The sequence below is a fragment of the Cydia splendana genome, chromosome 2 (genome assembly GCF_910591565.1).
Source record: "Cydia splendana chromosome 2, ilCydSple1.2, whole genome shotgun sequence".
In the NCBI taxonomy this organism is placed as follows: domain Eukaryota; kingdom Metazoa; phylum Arthropoda; class Insecta; order Lepidoptera; family Tortricidae; genus Cydia; species Cydia splendana.
Window position 1 is genome coordinate 18,060,151 of NC_085961.1, and position 19,159 is coordinate 18,079,309.

The following is a 19,159-nucleotide window of genomic DNA, read 5'->3' on the forward strand; positions in this document are numbered from 1 at the left end:
ACCTCATCGAATATAGGATGAAAAAAAAAACGGATTATAATAGCTAAAATAAACCTGTTGACGTGTGGCTTGTTACGGACGGCTTTCATAAATTCAATGTGGCAGTGTGCGGCAGAATCCACTTGCATCAAATTTGATGCAACACATTGTGGCTGGACATTAAGAGATGAAATGTATAAGATTAAATGGTTTGAAGGACACATAACGCCTTTGCGAGTCGAAGAAATAACAATAGATAAGTCGGAGTCTGGGGAAAGTTCGTCAGACTTCGACTCCGAAGATGATTATGATTAACAGTAATTATTAACAATAAAAGGGTTATTCCGACTAGTTACCACCAAGTTCTTATCAGTGGTAACTACTGGGAATTATTTTCCCACCTTTTACCAGTGGTAACTACTGGGAATAAAAATTCCCAGTAGGTACCACCAAACCGAGTTGGTGGTACCTACTGGGAATGGAATGGAATTTCTTTTCTACAAACCGAGCTTCGAAGGAGAAATGCTACAGTTGATGGAAAAATGCTACACTTAATATATGTGAGGTTATCTTGTGTATTTTACCGTTTATTAAAATTTTGGAAGGCTCACGTGCAGTTTTTCCTCTTATATTACAAGTGTTCGATTGAAAACTAAGCTTTGGTGTATACCTGGATCACCTGCATGTACAAGAAGGCGTTTCATATACGCCCGCCCATCAGATAGGTACACAAAGTCATGATGCGTATGGAATACAGCATGTGTGGCCAAGCCATTATGCCCTAAATTATGTACTACTTCGTTAAAACTTAGCTTACCTGTGTATTTACTCTTTCCAAAATATTTATCTTCCTTAAAATGCAGCCTACACAAACGGTCTTTGTCATTTGCCTTAGTTTTTGGTACTCAAAGCTTTTTCTCACCGATTTATGCACATCGGGTCCTTGGGAAAAAAGGGAGATCCTATAGGTATATTTCCACAATTTGTCGCACACTATTGCAGTATTGTGGAGAAAAAAAAAACATACAACCGAATTGATAACCTCCTCCTTTGGGATTTGGAAGTCGGTTAAAAAAGGAGAATGTTTACAATTTATTGGAAACAATGTATGTGATTTGACAGTGACAGCAACTCCACTATGGAGGCGCCACCTGGCGTGATAAAATGTCAGTTATGCCTCCTCATTCTATCTGTAGTGGAAAAGTAGGATATACGATTCAAAACTTGTCAAAAATCGATGAAAACCTCTTTATTTTTGACATCTGTGAGACATCATCTCAACGTAAGTGTTACTCTGAAACCACGTCAGTAGTTAGAAAACGTTATTTAGATATTAGATAGATTTATGAATAAAATTTGAACTGAATGTTTTCTTTTTTGTTAAAGCCCTCTAAGACCTCCATGGACTCATTTACTTATGACTTTTTTCAGTTAGCATTATTAAGTTAAGTTCAAGCTGCGAAGAAACCATATTTTCAATATAGAAATTATTATTCTTTATAAATGTGGTCGGACTGCAAAAACTGCCTGGCTAAGGTGAGGCCGACCAAGACATACGTCAACAGGCTTATTTTAGCTATTATAATCCGTTTGTTTCATTCTATTTTTCGATGAGGTAAATTGTAGCTCTCACGTGGTACCACAAAATTGGTCGGACACAGGAACCTGCCAACACAGGATTTGGCCGACCACTTTTTTTTACTGTCCTCAAAGGCAGCTATGGTACCATACAAGTTTCATACGATTTTTCGATAAAAAATTTTTGATGATTTTTGTATAAATTTGGTCGGACTGCAAAAACTGCCAGGTTAAGGTGAGGCCGACCAAGACATACGTCAACAGGCTTATTTTAGCTATTATAATCCGTTTGTTTCATTCTATTTTTCGATGAGGTAAATTGTAGCTCTCACGTGGTACCACAAAATTGGTCGGACACAGGAACCTGCCAACACAGGATTTGGCCAACCACTTTTTTTTTACTGTCCTCAAAGGCAGCTATGGTACCATACAAGTTTCATACGATTTTTCGATAAAAAATTTTTGATGTTTTTTTTATTAATTTGGTCGGACTGCAAAAACTGCCAGGTTAAGGTGAGGCCGACCAAGACATACGTCAACAGGCTTATTTTAGCTATTTTAATCCGTTTGTTTCATTCTATTTTTCGATGAGGTAAAATTGTAGCTCTCACGTGGTACCACAAAATTGGTCGGACACAGGAACCTGCCAACACAGGATTTGGCCGACCCCTTTTTTTGTACTGTCCTTAAAGGCAGCCATCGTACCATACCAGTTTCATACGATTTTTCGATAAAAAAATTTTGATGATTTTTTTATAAATTTGGTCGGACTGCAAAAACTGCCAGGTTAAGGTGAGGCCGACCAAGACATACGTCAACAGGCTTATTTTAGCTATTTTAATCCGTTTGTTTCATTCTATTTTTCGATGAGGTAAATTGTAGCTCTCACGTGACCCAATAAATCTGGTCGGACTGCAAAAACTGCCAGGCTAAGGTGAGGCCGACCACTTTTTTTTACTGTCCTCAAGGTCAGGTATACTACCATACAAGTTTCATTCTATTTTTCGATGAGGTTTTTTTTGATGAATTTTTGTCTAACGTTTTTGCCATTTGTACAAAATCTGCCAGGATAAGCCTAGGCCGACCAAGTGCGTTGGAAGCTACTAAATGTCAGGTACCTCTACAGGGTAGGTATATTCTATTTTTTGATGAGGTTTGTTTCATGCAGCCGGCCACCGGACTATAATAACTTGCTGCCTCTGCCGCCAAGTCAAAGACGAAGTATGTATATGGTTGCTTATGGCAATTTTATTATTTGTGAAACTAAGAAAAATGGCTTACAGTTTATTAGAAACAGTTTTGTGGCATATTTTAAATGAATGTAACTACAAACTCGTCAACACTGTGGAAATTATACTTATTTACTCCATGCATAAAGCAACGATGTATGTGAAACATGATATCAACATGAAAGACTATGTAAACTTATGTGACGAAAACGACAGTCAGGCGGATACAAGGCGAAAAAATCAAAGTTACATGAAAATATACGGGTAGTAAAAATACACGACTCGTGTAAAACATACGCGTGATAATGATATAGGTACGTGTTGGTTATATTTTGGGTGTAGTTTACTTTTAGTTTTTTCTATAAATAAAACTTGGGTTTCGTGGATATTTTATTTTATTTATTTCATTGCATGTTTGAGAAAAGCACTATACATACCTCGGCGGGAAATGGGGCTGCCCGCGCTCAGACCTACTTTTTGATACTCATCATCATCAAAGTGACATTTCTTCCTTTTGACTGATCAAATAACTAAAACTCGAATTATCCGACCTGTAAGTAAGTTCATTGCTGTATAAATGAAAACTTACATATAGACGTGTGCGCCGCGCCGGCGCGCCGCCGCCGCCGGGCTTTTTTGCCACGCCGCCGCCGCCGATAAATAATCGGCGTGAAATCGGCGTGACCTTGAGTGTTGTTAAGACGAAACGGGAGCTGAGCTAAAAGTCAATTTTGAGATTTCAAGCTGAATATACCCGTCGCTCTGACGGGGCGTGAGAGACTGTATTTGTGTGTGTAATGCACGCACACAGATGCGTACGCTTGCACCCGCGCGCGCCTCATTGCCGACAATTTGCAATGTTATTTTTCGTGCGTTACTGCCACGAGGCGTTCACTTATTACTTACTGTGTTGCGATTGAATTTTTTGACCCGGCTTACGTTTACGGAACTCGATAATCTTTCTACTACTGTGACTTGGCTTTGTTTACTTGACTTTGCTGATCAGCTTATTGTTTTGGACTCCGTGAGTTGTGGTTACCTATTGGACCGCACGCAATTCATCTACCTTTATTCAAGTAATTAAGCGTAATTAGCCGAAACCTTTATAAGAGTGTAATTCATAAGAAGTACATAAGATATAATTTATGTACTGGTTTGCTGTTAGCTTTTAATTGTATCACTTTACATATATGTTACTCAAATAACTAACACGGTTACACTGTTGTAAGAACATTATTTTTCAGGTAGGCCTTATTATACCTACTATAGGCCTTATTACCTCCTAGTACCTTAGTAGTAGTAGTACTACTACGGAAATTGATTCAAAGACTCAAGACTGACTTAAGTGGCAGTAGGGTGTAGGGTTTTTTCTAGGCTTAATGAGTTCGCTGAAGCTTATTTTTTATACTTAGCGCACAGAACCACTAGTTTAACAGTATCAGCTCTAACCACATGTCACCATTTTGTCCTTTACGTAACAAACTCAGGGGCCCAGAATATCCGATGTACCTATCAAATCAAGGTTCTGTACCAAATAAGGCCCGGTTATTATAGTTCGTTATTTTTTAGCATTAGAAAGAAGGTAAACAATCATGACGTGTCTTTTTATTAATAATTATTGAAAAACGCTTTCAAAAATTAGTTTATATTACTTATGAAAGTAAAAGAATATAAAAAAGTATATGATTAATACATACATACATACATACATACAATCACGCCTATTTCCCGGAGGGGTAGGCAGAGACCACGGATTTCCACTTGCTACGATCCTGACATACCACTTTCGCTTCCTTCACATTCATAACATTCCTCATACACGCTCGCCGGTTTAGGGTGCTCTTGCTCATTAATATGATTAATATGATTTATAATTCTAATATATTTGCTATGACTTATTTTTCAATGGTAATTTTTAATAAGACATGTCAAAATCTGTTACCTTAATGCAAAAAAAACGAACTTTAAGCGTGCTAACTTTCAAAATTTCATTTTTTATAAGATAGTATAAGTAGATGGGCAAAAATTTTGCGTCCATGTCCACCAGTGAGTAAGTGATTGAGATACCTAAACATTTAACTTTATAATGTAAAATGATATAATTTACTAACCTACTCGTTTAATTTCAGGTAGGTTGAATAAGGAACCAAGTAACCATGGGGAGGAGCAGTATTTACTAACATTTTCTTTTTGGGTCTTCAGAGTGTATCGTTTCCTTTTTTTTGCACATATTACACTTAAATATATATTCTCTGTGTAAACCCTTACGTCTTTCAATGACAAAGGCAAGATCAGCAAATGTACAATTTGTATGATCGTGCCTGATATTTGAGATCACAGAAAATAAATATTTTAAATCCACTATTCTGCGACCTTCTAAAATTTTGTTTTATCATGATTCATGATCAAAAAGCTCGGATTCAATAGTCATATCAAACGTCGATTATGCAGTTGATGATGAGCTTGCATTTTCTACCATTGGTGCTGCAAATGCATCAACCGGTGGCGATAAACTTTGCCCTCTTGTAAAACAAATTACTATTGTGATTGTGTCCAGCAAAAGGCCAAAATTCGGTTTACTTTCCTGTTTTAAAATATTACTAATTTATTCATATTTCAGATTAGGTACATAGGTAACTGTCTGAATGTTACAATGCCAGCTGGCAAATTCTATCACATTTGTTTGTTTGGTAGTCATGGTAACATTCACTTACATTGATATCCTTATTAAGATCTGTATCTTATTATCCAGACCTTAAAATATTGCCACCGTTGCCCTTTAAAAAAATACTGTTTAAATAATTGGCTACTCAAACAATGCTTCTATAGTATAAATAATGACTACACAAAAATGGGTAGTATTGTATATAATGCACGAAATAAGGCCCGATTCTTAAGCGGGTTTAAATTTTGAGGCCAAGTCCGCTAATACTATAGACAAAATATCAAGTTTAATAAACACAAAAAAAAAAACATTGATGGGCCTTATTTTATAATTTAGGCCTTACTTTGTAATTTAAAGTAGAGTTAGGCCAAGAAAAATCTATAGCGATTTTGATAGAACACGCAGTGCAAGTATTATTTCAAACGTCGCTTCTATGAAATTATGACATATAAATAACACTTGCACTGCGTGTGCTATCAAAATTGCTGTAGACTTTTCTTGGTCTGACTCTAAAATATTCTTTATTACACCACAAACATAAAAACAAATTTAAAAAAAACCGGCGAAGTGCAAGTCGGACTCGCACACGAAGGGTTCCGTACCATTATTTATAAAAACGGTCACCCATCCAAGTACTGACCCCGCCCGACGTTGCTTAACTTCGGTCAAAAATCACGTTTGTTGTATGGGAGGCCCCACTAAAATTTTTATTTTATCCTGTTTTTAGTATTTGTTGTTATAGCGGCAACAGAAATAAATCATCTGTGAAAATTTCAACTGTCTAGCTATCACGGTTCGTGAGATACAGCCTGGTGACAGACGGACGGACGGACAGCGGAATCTTAGTAATAGGGTCCCGTGTTTTACCCTTTGGGTACGGAACCCTAAAACCGATTTACAATGTAGATAAAGGTAGCAACAGGCGGTCTTATCGCTGTTAGTTCTTATTCTTCGTTTGTTTAGCATTAGAGTGAAGGTGACGTGTCTTTTTTAAGCATGCAATCGTATAATTATTTAGCTTTTTTTGTAATAGTTATGTACTTAGTGGTTAATATTAGTATTTACTATTTTTTTTTTCAATAATGCTTAAAAACGAAGTATAGACATGACAACCAAATATTAACGCCATTGTAGGACAGGATATACAGAACATGAATCATTTGTACTGTCACGCTCCGTGATTGTTGAGCCATTTAGGGTTCTAGCTAAATTGGACATTCCATAGAGCACGAGTAAGTATGGAACAACCAATTCAGCTAGGACCCTAAATTGCTCGACAATTACGAAGCGTGCCTGTAGGTACCTAAAAATTTTGTTAACCCATTTTAACCATGCAATAAAATATTTTTGATTTTGATTTCTAATTTGAAATATTAGAATCAAAAAGTTCATAATAGATTGTATATCATAACTACAAAAATGTGTTCCCTACTCTCAACCCAAAACCCCTTGTATCTTAGGATCTAGATATTTTCACACAAGACGGTTTATCGATAACTTCTTACATCACTAGATTATCGACATTAAATGTCGACTATTGCCCATCACTTTTCTGGCTGTGTACGTATTTAGAAACTTGACTCCGCCCCTAAAATTAGTGCGATAGGGACAACTGCAGCTGAGGCGAAAAATCCTGCGTAAAAATGACAAAAATCGAGGTTTCGTAGTCCTCTTTTTCCTCCCCCAAAACTTAACCAATCGTAACCAAATTTGGAAATCTAAATGATTATGAAATTATCTGTGTCGGACCGTTTTGCTTTTTTGGCTAATTGATATCAGTTTTGAATACCACGCCTCTCATTGCGGCATAGTCTATTAGGCCATTTTGGCCGTTTTTGAAGGGCTCTAGCGCCTTAAAAAACAAAAATATCAAAAAAAGCAAAACGGTCCGACACAGATATTGACAATATTAATCTGTGTTGAAAAAATCATTGCTCTAGCTTCAAAAACCACGGAGGAAAACGAGGACTACGTTTGTATGGAGGAATGACCACTCCTGTTGGCTCTTAATTAGCTATTCCAAGTTGGTATTTGGATTACAATATGTTTCTTTTTGTATTGTATATGTTACAGTTGTCAAATATACATCAATTATTAATTAAATGAAACAGAATAGCCAGTTGCACAAGTTATTTGACACACCAATCAAAGAGACTGTGTAATCCTAAGTATTCACCGTCAAGAAAGATGAGAGAGCGATAATATGAAAAGAAGGATTGTTTCCATATACGAAGGCAGAATGCTCCGTCATGAAAACACTTACAATTAACTAGGCAACGAAAACACAGGGCTCATGTAGTGGAGTCCAGCAAACATCTGAGAACATTCATGTACGAAAACTCTAGAGACCCTGAGTTTCCTAAAAAAGTCGTGTGCCAATAATGTCGAGAAATAGAAAAAGAGAGAAAGAGTGACAACGCTGCAGATTCACTATCAATCTGGCGATTAGCGCAAATGCTTGCCCCGCAGAAATGTGCAAGCTGGAAATGGCAACAAGAAATTCATCGAAATGGCGGCTCTTCTGAAGAAAATTCAAGATGAAAGTTTTAGAGAGGTCTTAAAAGATCAACCATTCCAAGACCAACGTAATGGTAGTAGACAGGGCAAACATACTGCCAGTTACCGACGCACTCGGCGATTACGAAAAAGCGAGCTAATTTGTATAAGTATCTTGGTTTATTAAACAATGCCGGTGGTTGCATCGCCTAGATACGCCGCAGAGCTGGCATGGCTAACCTCGACAAGATCTGGAAGAACACAGGTATTCGACGTGCAACTAAAGTGCGCTTGGTACGAGATGTCGTCTTTTCAATATTCCAGTATGGTTGCCGAATCATGGAGCCTCAAAAAGTGTGACCTGGCAAAGGTTGGCGCTAGAAGCTACAGCTAGAAGAACAAATTCCTCCATTCTCAGAGAGCTCAATATCGACACTCAGCTCTTCACAACATGCTATGGGAGAACCTTTAGATTCATTGGACATATTATCCAACGCATGATGTGGAGAAACACATGAATTTAGACCGAATGAATGGCAAACGTGCTCGAGTTGGAGCATCTGTGAGACGGACGAACGTTATGAAGAGGTCGGTCAGCTTGCGGCAGTCTGCACCGTGCAGTCCACACGTCCTATGACATGACCGCACGAAATGGAGACAAATTACTTGTGGTCGCGATCCTTAGTAATAAGAAAACGAGAAAGAACATACTAGAGATGCAACGGATGGTTGTTTGGCCGGATACCGAATACTGGATGTTCAGCCTGACCATCGGCCGAATATTCGGTATCCGGCCGCCGAATATTCGGCCGGCGGAACTATATCTTCATTTATGACCGTGACTGTTTCTTAAATACAAATTGTTTACTCCGAAATCAAGCAATGTCACTATCCGGTATCCGGTAAAAGGAAGCCACAGCAGTGTGTCACTATGTCATGTGTCACTATGCCAAATTTTAAGGATATTTGGAGTGTGTTAAAGTACGACGTTTTTAAATAATACGATAAGCCATGGAAATCATGAGAAAATGGAGGGTTACCGATCGGATCGAATGTCATTGACCAGTTTACCCCTTAATGCAAGTTATTATACATATCCTATATTGATTTACAAACCCTATTTTACTCACAGCCTATTCAAAACTATACGTAGTAACGTATAGTTCTCTGACCAGCAACCTGGATTGATCAAATTTTCAAGAAAAACAACAATTTAATTATTTTTATTAAGAAACCTGAAAGTCAAGGTCACGCCGATTTCACGCCGAAAACACGCCGCCACCGCCGATTTTTTGGCAAACGCCGCCGCCGATCATTTTTTAATCGGCGCACACGTCTACTTACATATTATCTGTTTCTATACATTTATAAATTATTAAAAAAACATATATACAAATGTAATATATTAAGAATCAATAACATAATACTTTTTATTTTCACTTACTTCCTTGGTATTTTTTTTTAATTAAATAAATTAAATTGTATTGTTGGTATCAATATCAAACATTCACAAGATATTTAGATTTTTCCTCCATGCATTCCAAAAATACACTATTCTAGGTAAAATTAACACAGCTACCTATAATTTATATGAAATTAAACAATATATGAAATTATTCAAATAATATTATATACCAATCTACAGCGCGCCATTTTTAAACAAACTATATCTCAATAATTAAATCTATACGAATCAATAACGAAACAAACTAAACTTACTAAAAACAACTTCAATTAAAAACGTTACCATTGAAATTACACAACCACAAAGATATGCGTAATAAACTCCTGCTATGTCATTAAATAACACTGGTTTCGAATGATTATGTTTATTTTTGTAACACTTTAGTTTTTTCATATGAATATATGTTAACATAGACCGTTGCTGTAATCCAAAAGCAATGACGTGACGTTCGAGAAAGCGTATTCGCTTTAAATTAGGGTTACCTTTTCTTAAGTAACCTGTTTTGAAGATACGGCAATATGGAACTACCACCTTATGTAGCATTGCTTCACCTTTATCATCGTAAAACTCTGCTTTATAATAAAGGTAATTTAACATAGAAATAACAGCATACCGTTTTCTTTCATATGCAACTGCTTTTAGAGCGTCTAGGTCGTTTTTACATATCGTGCTCTTCTGTACTGATCCCCCCATATCTAGCTCTGCGCTTCCCTTCATATAATTATATTTAGCTCTACTTAAGTGCAATTTATAGTTATCGCTTAGTATTTGGGGCAAAGAATTAACTTGGTTAAAATACATCGGTCTTGTAAATATACTTGTTAAGTCGCTTTGGTAGAAACTCATAATTAGCCAAGCAAATAAAGCCCATGATAAGATAAAACATGTAATCTTTTTTTTAGGCGGATTGTTAGTTAAGTAACTGAACATATCTAGTGTTGTTAAAACTAAGTGGTACAAGTCCCTGTTACAACTAAACTGTATAAAATATGCTAGTAGAGTCACACATACAAAAGCTAGGGATATAAGTCCCCATATCAATGGGTTAAACACTTTGTACATTACTTCCCATTTTTCAATTTGCCTTGCTTTTGGTACTATTAACACGAAATCGTCAAAAAAATTAGGGTAAGTAAAATCAAAAACTTGCAATCTGTAATGGGACAGAATTCCTCCCAAAAGATAGTCTACAGCACCTCGTTGAAGCAATCCAAGAAAACCTGAAGCTGTGTGATTTTCACATACCAAGCCATTTCTGGTCAAATTGGAATTATATGAAATGAATATGTTAGTAAAATTAATTCTTTTTAAAATTCTTATGAATTCTTCTGCAAATCCAAATGGCTCGTCGTGGGTATCCAATGGGGTAAATATTAGTGGCACCGAAATGCTCACTATCACAGATATATTGCATCCCGAGTACGGTGTTTTATGTCGTTCTTCCAAAGAGGCTTTAATATCTGCCCAAATAGGTGAATCGTCTGACGGAAGATTATTACATTTGTACTCCTTAATAGCATTTACAGTAAAATTACAATGTTCACCAAGTTGAAAATCATAAAAAAATATATAATCTTGAAGCACAAGTACTGTTTTGAAAACGTATAGATAATGTAGTTTTCTGAAAAAATCTTCTTGGCAACAGCTAAAGTGTTTGACTGTTACGAAAAATATTGCATTGGGATTCCAATATATATCCTTTACCAAATCGTCGAATCCGTTTTCGCACTCTTCGAGGTTTTCGCAATGAACAATATAAGCTTCGTTGTGCTGTTTAAGTCTTGTAGCCAAAAATGTCCTCATCTGGGTTTTAATATTCAACGAATAAATATAATCAAGGAATTTGTTGTTCTTAACATTGACTATAGTTACATATTTTAACGCTGCTGTGTTTTTAATGATTTTCAAAGAACATTGGTTATTGTTATGTTCATCATCTTCAATGGCCGGTTTTATAGCACTTGATGACTGTATCAAACAAATTATTGTCATAGGCAATATGCCTGTAATGAAGTAAATTAAATTAGCCATAGGTACCTAAATATATCACTTGAAGTTACTTATTTGTGTTATAATGCATTGCGAGCGACTCATCGCTCTCAAGCTTACTTGAAACTTGTACATTAATAAATACATACCTACACTTAATAAATCAGGCTCTTACCTTACAAATTACAGTACTTATACCTACATTTTAGGGATCCGTCACATAGAAATAAAAACTAAATTTTTAAAGAGTTAGTTTTTTATTGAAAGAGCTTTATTTAGCTATAAATACACCCCAGAATGAATATAAGCGAATTTGATCGGGAAACTATTTTCTTTTTAGAAACATTTGTATGGAGCATATGGGAATAAGTAATAGGGATGTTTCCTGTAGTTAAAATAAATTATTTCAAACCGTGCACGAAATAAAGCACCAGATAATTATTAGTAAAACATAGATAGCAGCTATTTTTAAACACAATTTGTATTTAATAAACCGGATTGAAATATAAAAAGTAGGTGAGTTTACCGTGACGTCACTATATTTGTTTTCATATAAATTCCATATTATGGCTCCTTTACACGAATGGCCAACGCCGGCCAATCCAAGGGACGCAGCCATGCGGTAGACTGAGATAGCAATATCACTTGCTCCCTCTAATGCATAAATGCGTCCCTTGGATTGGCCGGCTTTGGCCATTCGTGTAGAGGAGCCATTAGCAAATCGTTTTGACAGTTCTAAAAAAGAAGCTGATTTGACTAGTAGGAATATAGCCTATTAATGGGATTTTCTCTGAAATTAAAAGGTAAACCCTTATTATCCTCGCAGGTGCTTACTTATAATACCAATTATTTGTGATATTATTTGTTCTGTTAGTTATTGTTTTAAATAATAAAACTATATTTTATCGCTTGCTTGTTTAATTATTTTAATTGACCTGTGAAGACTGTGTTAGTTTAAATCAATAAAATATAAACATGGGAAAGTAGGTATATGATATATTATGTTATGATATGGCGCCACGCCTCGCCGCGGGGCAAACAATTAAATGCTTAATATTTTTGGATCTATGACAAAAAAATACTGGTTTTTTTAAATATAAAAATAAATGCTGTAGAATCCTCGAAACGCATTTTATAAATATCTACGCGTTGGTTAGTATATCCCTCCAATTATGGCCAAAGTTAATCAATTTTATTGTGTCTACAATTTGTCCATCCAAGGTTTTCCACCTATCTAAGTATTATAATTTACTAACGTAACGTTGTAGTACTTCGGGTCATTGCGCCACAGTAGTAAGTAAGTAATTAAGTAGAGTACATTGTGATACAAGCGTGCTACGTTGGTCATTACACACGAGGCGATATTGTGCGCGCGAGCTATAAGCGCCATAGATGCCATTGGCGCTTAAGTCCTTTATGGCAATTTCTGCATTTTGTAATATTTCCAAAATCTGGATCGTCAAAAAAATAACTATATTATGGGAAAGGACTGTAGGTGTAGACGGCTTAATGTTTATGTGTACTACAATACAACGAATATAATACTCACCAAAGAATATAATACTCACTGTTATCCTCGGAGCTGTTATCCTCTGCGATCATATATAACCATGGATACCGCCTTTAGGAACATTACTGTTCAAATTCTCGGGCCAAATTAGCACACATACACAATTACGCCTACATTCAAATAAGACGACGCGTTTACAGAGCCTGTAATTAAAGCTGGTAAACAAAATAAGAGTCATCTTTATTACACTAATGGTACATAGCTAAGTGTAGATGAAATGCATATAATGTCAATATCTACCAATCAGCGACATTAATCCGCTAATAACCTTCTTTCTGTGCGTACTGGCCGCTGAGAGTTCGCGGTTCATATTTGATTAGAAATGACTTGGACAGGGATAGGTTTATGCCATACAGTGAAGAACCAGTCAAATAATTCACGTATAATAATTTAATGCAGATTAAAAGATAACTAGTTAAAATGTTGTTATGACATGACAGACTAACTCAACATAAGTAAATATATCATTGTTGTATAAATGTATTCCGCTATAATAAGTATTTTGTATATTTTATTATCAATCTGCATGGCAGTGCGAAGTCACGTTCAGGTATAGTCTGTCCGTTTTTCTAAGATCAAGTACGCCATAGTAAATGTATGGCGAACTTGATCTTAGAAATCGGTCTGGCTATACAGTCTGCAAAATTTACATGGGTACACGAATCGGGTCAAAAATATTTGAACAGGCGGAGTCACAATAAATCCCCACTTTTAGTTCAGAATATTTTATATGTATATAGCCGGTCAAGCAAGTTTGTCAGTAGAAAAAGGTGCAAAATTAAAATTTCGCGCGCTTACATTTTCTAAATTTGCCGCTCTTATAATATTTTAAACTTTCGCGTTTTGAACACATATTAAGTCACATTATACGAAACGAAACTGATTTACGTCGGTAAATCAAGGTAATTGAATATAATTCGCGTTAGACCCGTCTATAATGTGAGTTAATATGTTTGCCGCTCTTTTCTACTGACGGAAATGGCTTGAGAGAGAACCTACATATATGTGACAGTAGAGGGTGGATTCAAATGATCAACATTTTCAGATAATGTGTGTATTTGTTAAATTAATTCAGTGAAAGCATGATAGGAAAAATGTATCTACATATAGGAGACCGGGTATGATTATCTCACGGGTTATATCTCATGAATAGAACATATTCTAGATATCTTGCCAGGCATCCACTCAATTTCATGTCTCTCTAATTGGACAGCTTTTTTCCATAGTTCTCTGCGAATAGCATCTTGTGGGAATCTGAATGGAAAGTAATGTAAAATGACAATACCAAATTTGATTATTAATTTGAAATAACTAGGTAGTTTTTTTATAGCTCCATCTCATGAAATAAAAAAGGAAAATACAAATCTGTAAGAAGGAATTTATTACTACATTTATAATTATATAGAAAATACCTAAACCAAACACAAGTTAATAAAATAGTCTACTTCATTTAGCATAACACCATCCCTATTATCCTCGCAATTTAAAAAGTCGTATGTTGTTATGAAAGTCGTATGCAGTTGTTACGTTTTAGCTTAGCACGGTAGTATTGAAAACAAATCGTCATGTTTTTTCCAAATTCTACTGAAGATATCTGTTTACTACAAGTGAAAAGTGATTCCACTGTCCTTGGTATGAACTAAAATAACTTCTGCACCACTTCATGACACATGAATATATTTTTAATTACAAAAAAACGTTGTTTTTATAAATCAATTTAGCCATTTGTCACTGACTGTCATCTCGGTGGTACTGAGATTGCCAATCGAGCAGTTTGTAAGTACCGCCTATCGCGGGGTAGTTTGCGTTGGGTCATAATTGAGCGGACAGAATACTTCCATGTATAGCATTTCGCTGGTTATCCTATCAATATCGTTAGATCATCTGTTATTAGGGCCTCTCCAAACGTCTTCTATTGCATGCGATTTGCGTTACAAAGCCATTACAGACGGGCGTACCAGCCAGACTGAGCTTGATCCAGTCCGAGGCCTGTCCGATCGTATGGAAGGTGGTCCGCTATACGTCCGTTAGCCCCCATTTCGACGGGCGCTTTTACAACGCGCGTTAAAAAAGCGTTTGAATGTCATCTTCGAGCAACACCGGCTTCCGACACATCGGAAGGGAGGGGCCCAAGCGATATCTCACCGTACAAATTTTTCGCGGGGGGAAAGGTGCACACAGTCGCACTTCTCACACACTTACATACAAAATCCAATCTGTAATGACGACACAAATACATAGAAAATGACCCACGTCAAAGACAAATCTTGCAAACCTCGATCTCTTTTTGTGTACGGACGAGTGACAAGTGTCACAACACGTACACTAACACATTTTCGTTGAAGTATGTTATTGTATTCTGAGAGATGAGAAGTCGGATTTGTCGCTCGACCGATCCGCAATTTGTACTGAGCGAGCAAAATCGATAAATCCAACAATTGCATGAGACTAAAATATAATAATTGTGTTTGAATGTAATTAAACGTATGATATGTAAAAAAAATATTACATGTGAAATGTAACACTTTCTTTTTGTAAATTTGATGTCCCCGACCTCTTTTTATAAGAAAAAACCGAGCAAACAGGCATTTTTGTGCAGCAGTGTTAACGCGCGCGTCTGGACTCGGTCTAGTGAAAAATCCAAGTGCAACTAGTTTTATTACCCGCGCTAGATTAGATTGACGCGCTAATCTTGTACCTCGGCAGAGGGGAAATAGTGCGAATGCCGCCTCCCTTCCGTGTTGCTCGAAGAATGACAAATGGATACATGTGTGTTTATTCACACGACAGCGGTGGCGCTTTTTATCAAGCGTTGTTGGATTTTCGCCTTTAAGCCTTGGTCGTTAAATCGAATTTAGAGTACGGACAGATTCAAGCCCTTTTATTAACGCGCGTTGAAAAAGCTCTCGTGCGAATGGGGTCTTAGGCCCCGTTCGCACGGCAGCTTTTTCAACGCGCGTTAAAAAAGCGTTTGAATGACACAAATGGATAACCATGTATGTATTCACACGACAGCGGTGGCGCTTTTTATCAAACGTTGTTGGATTTTCGACTTTAAGCCTTGGTCGTTAAATCGAATTTAGAGTGCAGACAGATTCAAGCGCTTTTTTAACGCGCGTTGAAAAAGCTCCCGTGCGAATGGGGGCTTAAGCAACAAAACAATAATTACCTACCGATTCCACGGACCTAGAGAGTAAACTGGATGGAGTACATTGGCCAAAAAGTGTGTCCACATGAGAGGTCAAACCTGAGCCCTGCATCTCTTTCTAATTAGGGTGACCATAAGTCATATGAATGTAGGATATTAGCATAAGATGGAATGTATAGTTTGGCCAGGATCTTTTCTCATTCGTGCATAACTAGAGAGAATCATACTGTATTTTACCTATGCTAGTATAATTGCCCCAGAAAAGAGATGGATATAGTTTTTTTTCTCTTCTGTAAAACGCTTCACACAACCTTACTTAATTTAGTCGTTATAAAAGCTGTTACAGATGGGATGGGCGTATTTGATCGCGATCATGGTCGATTGTGAGAAAGGTGGTCCGCCGTACGTCCATCAAAAACACAGCTATAAGAAAGAGCGAGACAGATAGGTAATTCGCAAATCGTGTCGATTAAAAACACTGCCTTCGGTCGTGTTTTAAATTTTAATTTATCACCACTCGTTGCGAATTTAATTCCTACTTTCAACACTTGTATCGCAAATAATATATATTAATACTATACCGACTGGTTATCGATACTAGTCATTTTGTCAAGCCCTAGCGTAGCGTAACAATTTATGTTTTTATACGAAATTATCTTGATTATTAACTAAAATGATAAAATATTAGCACACAACGAAATAAAAACTTACATTTAACTGTGTAAACCGGCATCTTACACTATTTATAGTGAGGGAAGTAGTGTCACCCAATGTATGGGTCATGCAAATTTTGGTATCGGATGAATTCACTTGGCACAGATGTAGTATACGTAAAGCTAAGCCAATCCAGCCTGGTAGCCATCCGCCACCCCCTGGTGGGTATGCAGGGAGGCATCCAAAGTTACACGCCGCCGCGCTTTAGGTAAAAAATCATATCGGCTTCTATTTACCGACCACCTCGAGTTTGGTATCATTACCAGATAAATCGGGCAATGAGGAATTAATTTTTGAGACATTTAATGTACAGTTTAATAGAAAAAAAATAAAAATATTGACGCTCAAATCAAAATCGGTTTGCTATTTTTTTTATTCAACTATTACTATTATCAGCCGAAACTACAAATGCTAGAAAGTTGAAATTTGCACACCAGGTTACATTTATAATGTGTACAAGAGATAAGAAGCAATTTTGAAAAATTCAACCCCTAAGGGGGTTAAAAAGGGGATGAAAGTTTTTGTTTTATTTTAAGCTAGGAATTTCAAACTTCGTTAAAAGATATATTATTAAAATACAAGAAAACTAATTTCAGCGTTTTTGAAAATTCATCCCCTAAGGTGGCGAAATAGGGGTTGAAAATTTGTATGGAGATCAAAATTTTTTTCGAGTGTGGGCTTGAAACTTTTTATATGCGCATATTATTAGAAAACAAGAAAAGTAATTTCAGCGTTTTTAAAAATGCATCCTCTAACGGGGTTAAAAAGGAGTTGAAAGCTTGAATCCATTACACATTACTTTGACTGCCCCTCCTGCCTACCTGCCAGGGGGTGACGGATGTCTACCGGGCTCAATTAGCTTAGCTTTATGTATATTACATCTGTGCTAAGTGAATTCATCCGATACCAAAATTTGCACCTTATGACACTACTTCCCGTACTATTATGCTCTCCATAATTTAACAAAATACCTATCACTATCAATATCATACTCATGGTGTGTTCATATACGTGATGACTTCCCTTTTGCATACTTTAGCGTAAGCGTCATCGTAGATCTGTGAAAATTTTCAACGCCTTTGTATACTGACGGAAATGTGTGTCCAACCTATATAGAATCGATTACATTACATATATTATATAAATAGTTAGAATTAACGTTACAGTAATTAAATATTATGTATAAATATGACTCTGTAATGTCTAAGGACTTAGGATTTATTTTTAGCAATTATATAGCTCTCAATACGTGAACCGAATAATTAAACATGCCAAAATAAGTATGTCTTTATTTATTTATTAGTATACTATTTAGGTAAACTTATTTTTACATTAAGTACGTAATAACAATCCTATAAGACCGATCCATATCGTACCGACATCATAGTCACCCTAATGAGTTTGACAATGTTTTCTTGTATTTTTATCGTAAAATTGAATAATTGTGACCTACATGTGAAAATATATTCCACAATCAGCGTAGCTTTCACTTCTACAAACCCCCACACAACATTTTTTAACCATTTTTTAAAAAGTATGATATTTATAGTGATAGGTATTTTGTTAAATTATAAAGAGCATAAATAGTGTAAGATGCCGGTTTACACAGTTAAATGTAAGTTTTTTTTTCGTTGTGTGCTAATATTTTATCATTTTAGTTAATAATCAAGATAATAACGTGTAAAAACATAAATGGTTACGCTACGCTAGGGCTTGACAAAATGACTAGTATCGATAACCAGTCGATATAGTATTAATATATATTATTTGCGATACAAGTGTTGAAAGTAGGAATTAAATTCGCAACGAGTGGTGATAAATTAAAATTTAAAACACGACCGAAGGCAGTGTTTTTAATCGACACGATTTGCGAATTACCTATCTGTCTCGCTCTCTCTTATAGCTGTGTTTTTGATGGACGTACGGCGGACCACCTTTCTCACAATCGACCATGATCGCGATCAAATACGCCCATCCCATCTGTAACAGCTTTTATAACGACTAAATTAAGTAAGGTTGTGTGAAGCGTTTTACAGAAGAGAAAAAAAACTATATCCATCTCTTTTCTGGGGCAATTATACTAGCATAGGTAAAATACAGTATGATTCTCTCTAGTTATGCACGAATGAGAAAAGATCCTGGCCAAACTATACATTCCATCTTATGCTAATATCCTACATTCATATGACTTATGGTCACCCTAATTAGAAAGAGATGCAGGGCTCAGGTTTGACCTCTCATGTGGACACACTTTTTGGCCAATGTACTCCATCCAGTTTACTCTCTAGGTCCGTGTTCCTGACCGATTCACGGTCGCGGTCCTGTA

General features: G+C 36.3%; 1 protein-coding gene across 1 annotated transcript; it reads right to left on the reverse strand.

The window, feature by feature from the left end:
* Nucleotides 1-9,640: 9,640 nt before the first annotated feature.
* On the reverse strand, nt 9,641-11,707 carry LOC134800398 (uncharacterized). The gene has a single exon (XM_063772899.1). It carries the CDS (start codon nt 11,441-11,443, stop codon nt 9,641-9,643), a length of 1,803 nt encoding a protein of 600 aa, XP_063628969.1. The 5' UTR covers nt 11,444-11,707.
* Nucleotides 11,708-19,159: the final 7,452 nt, after the last annotated feature.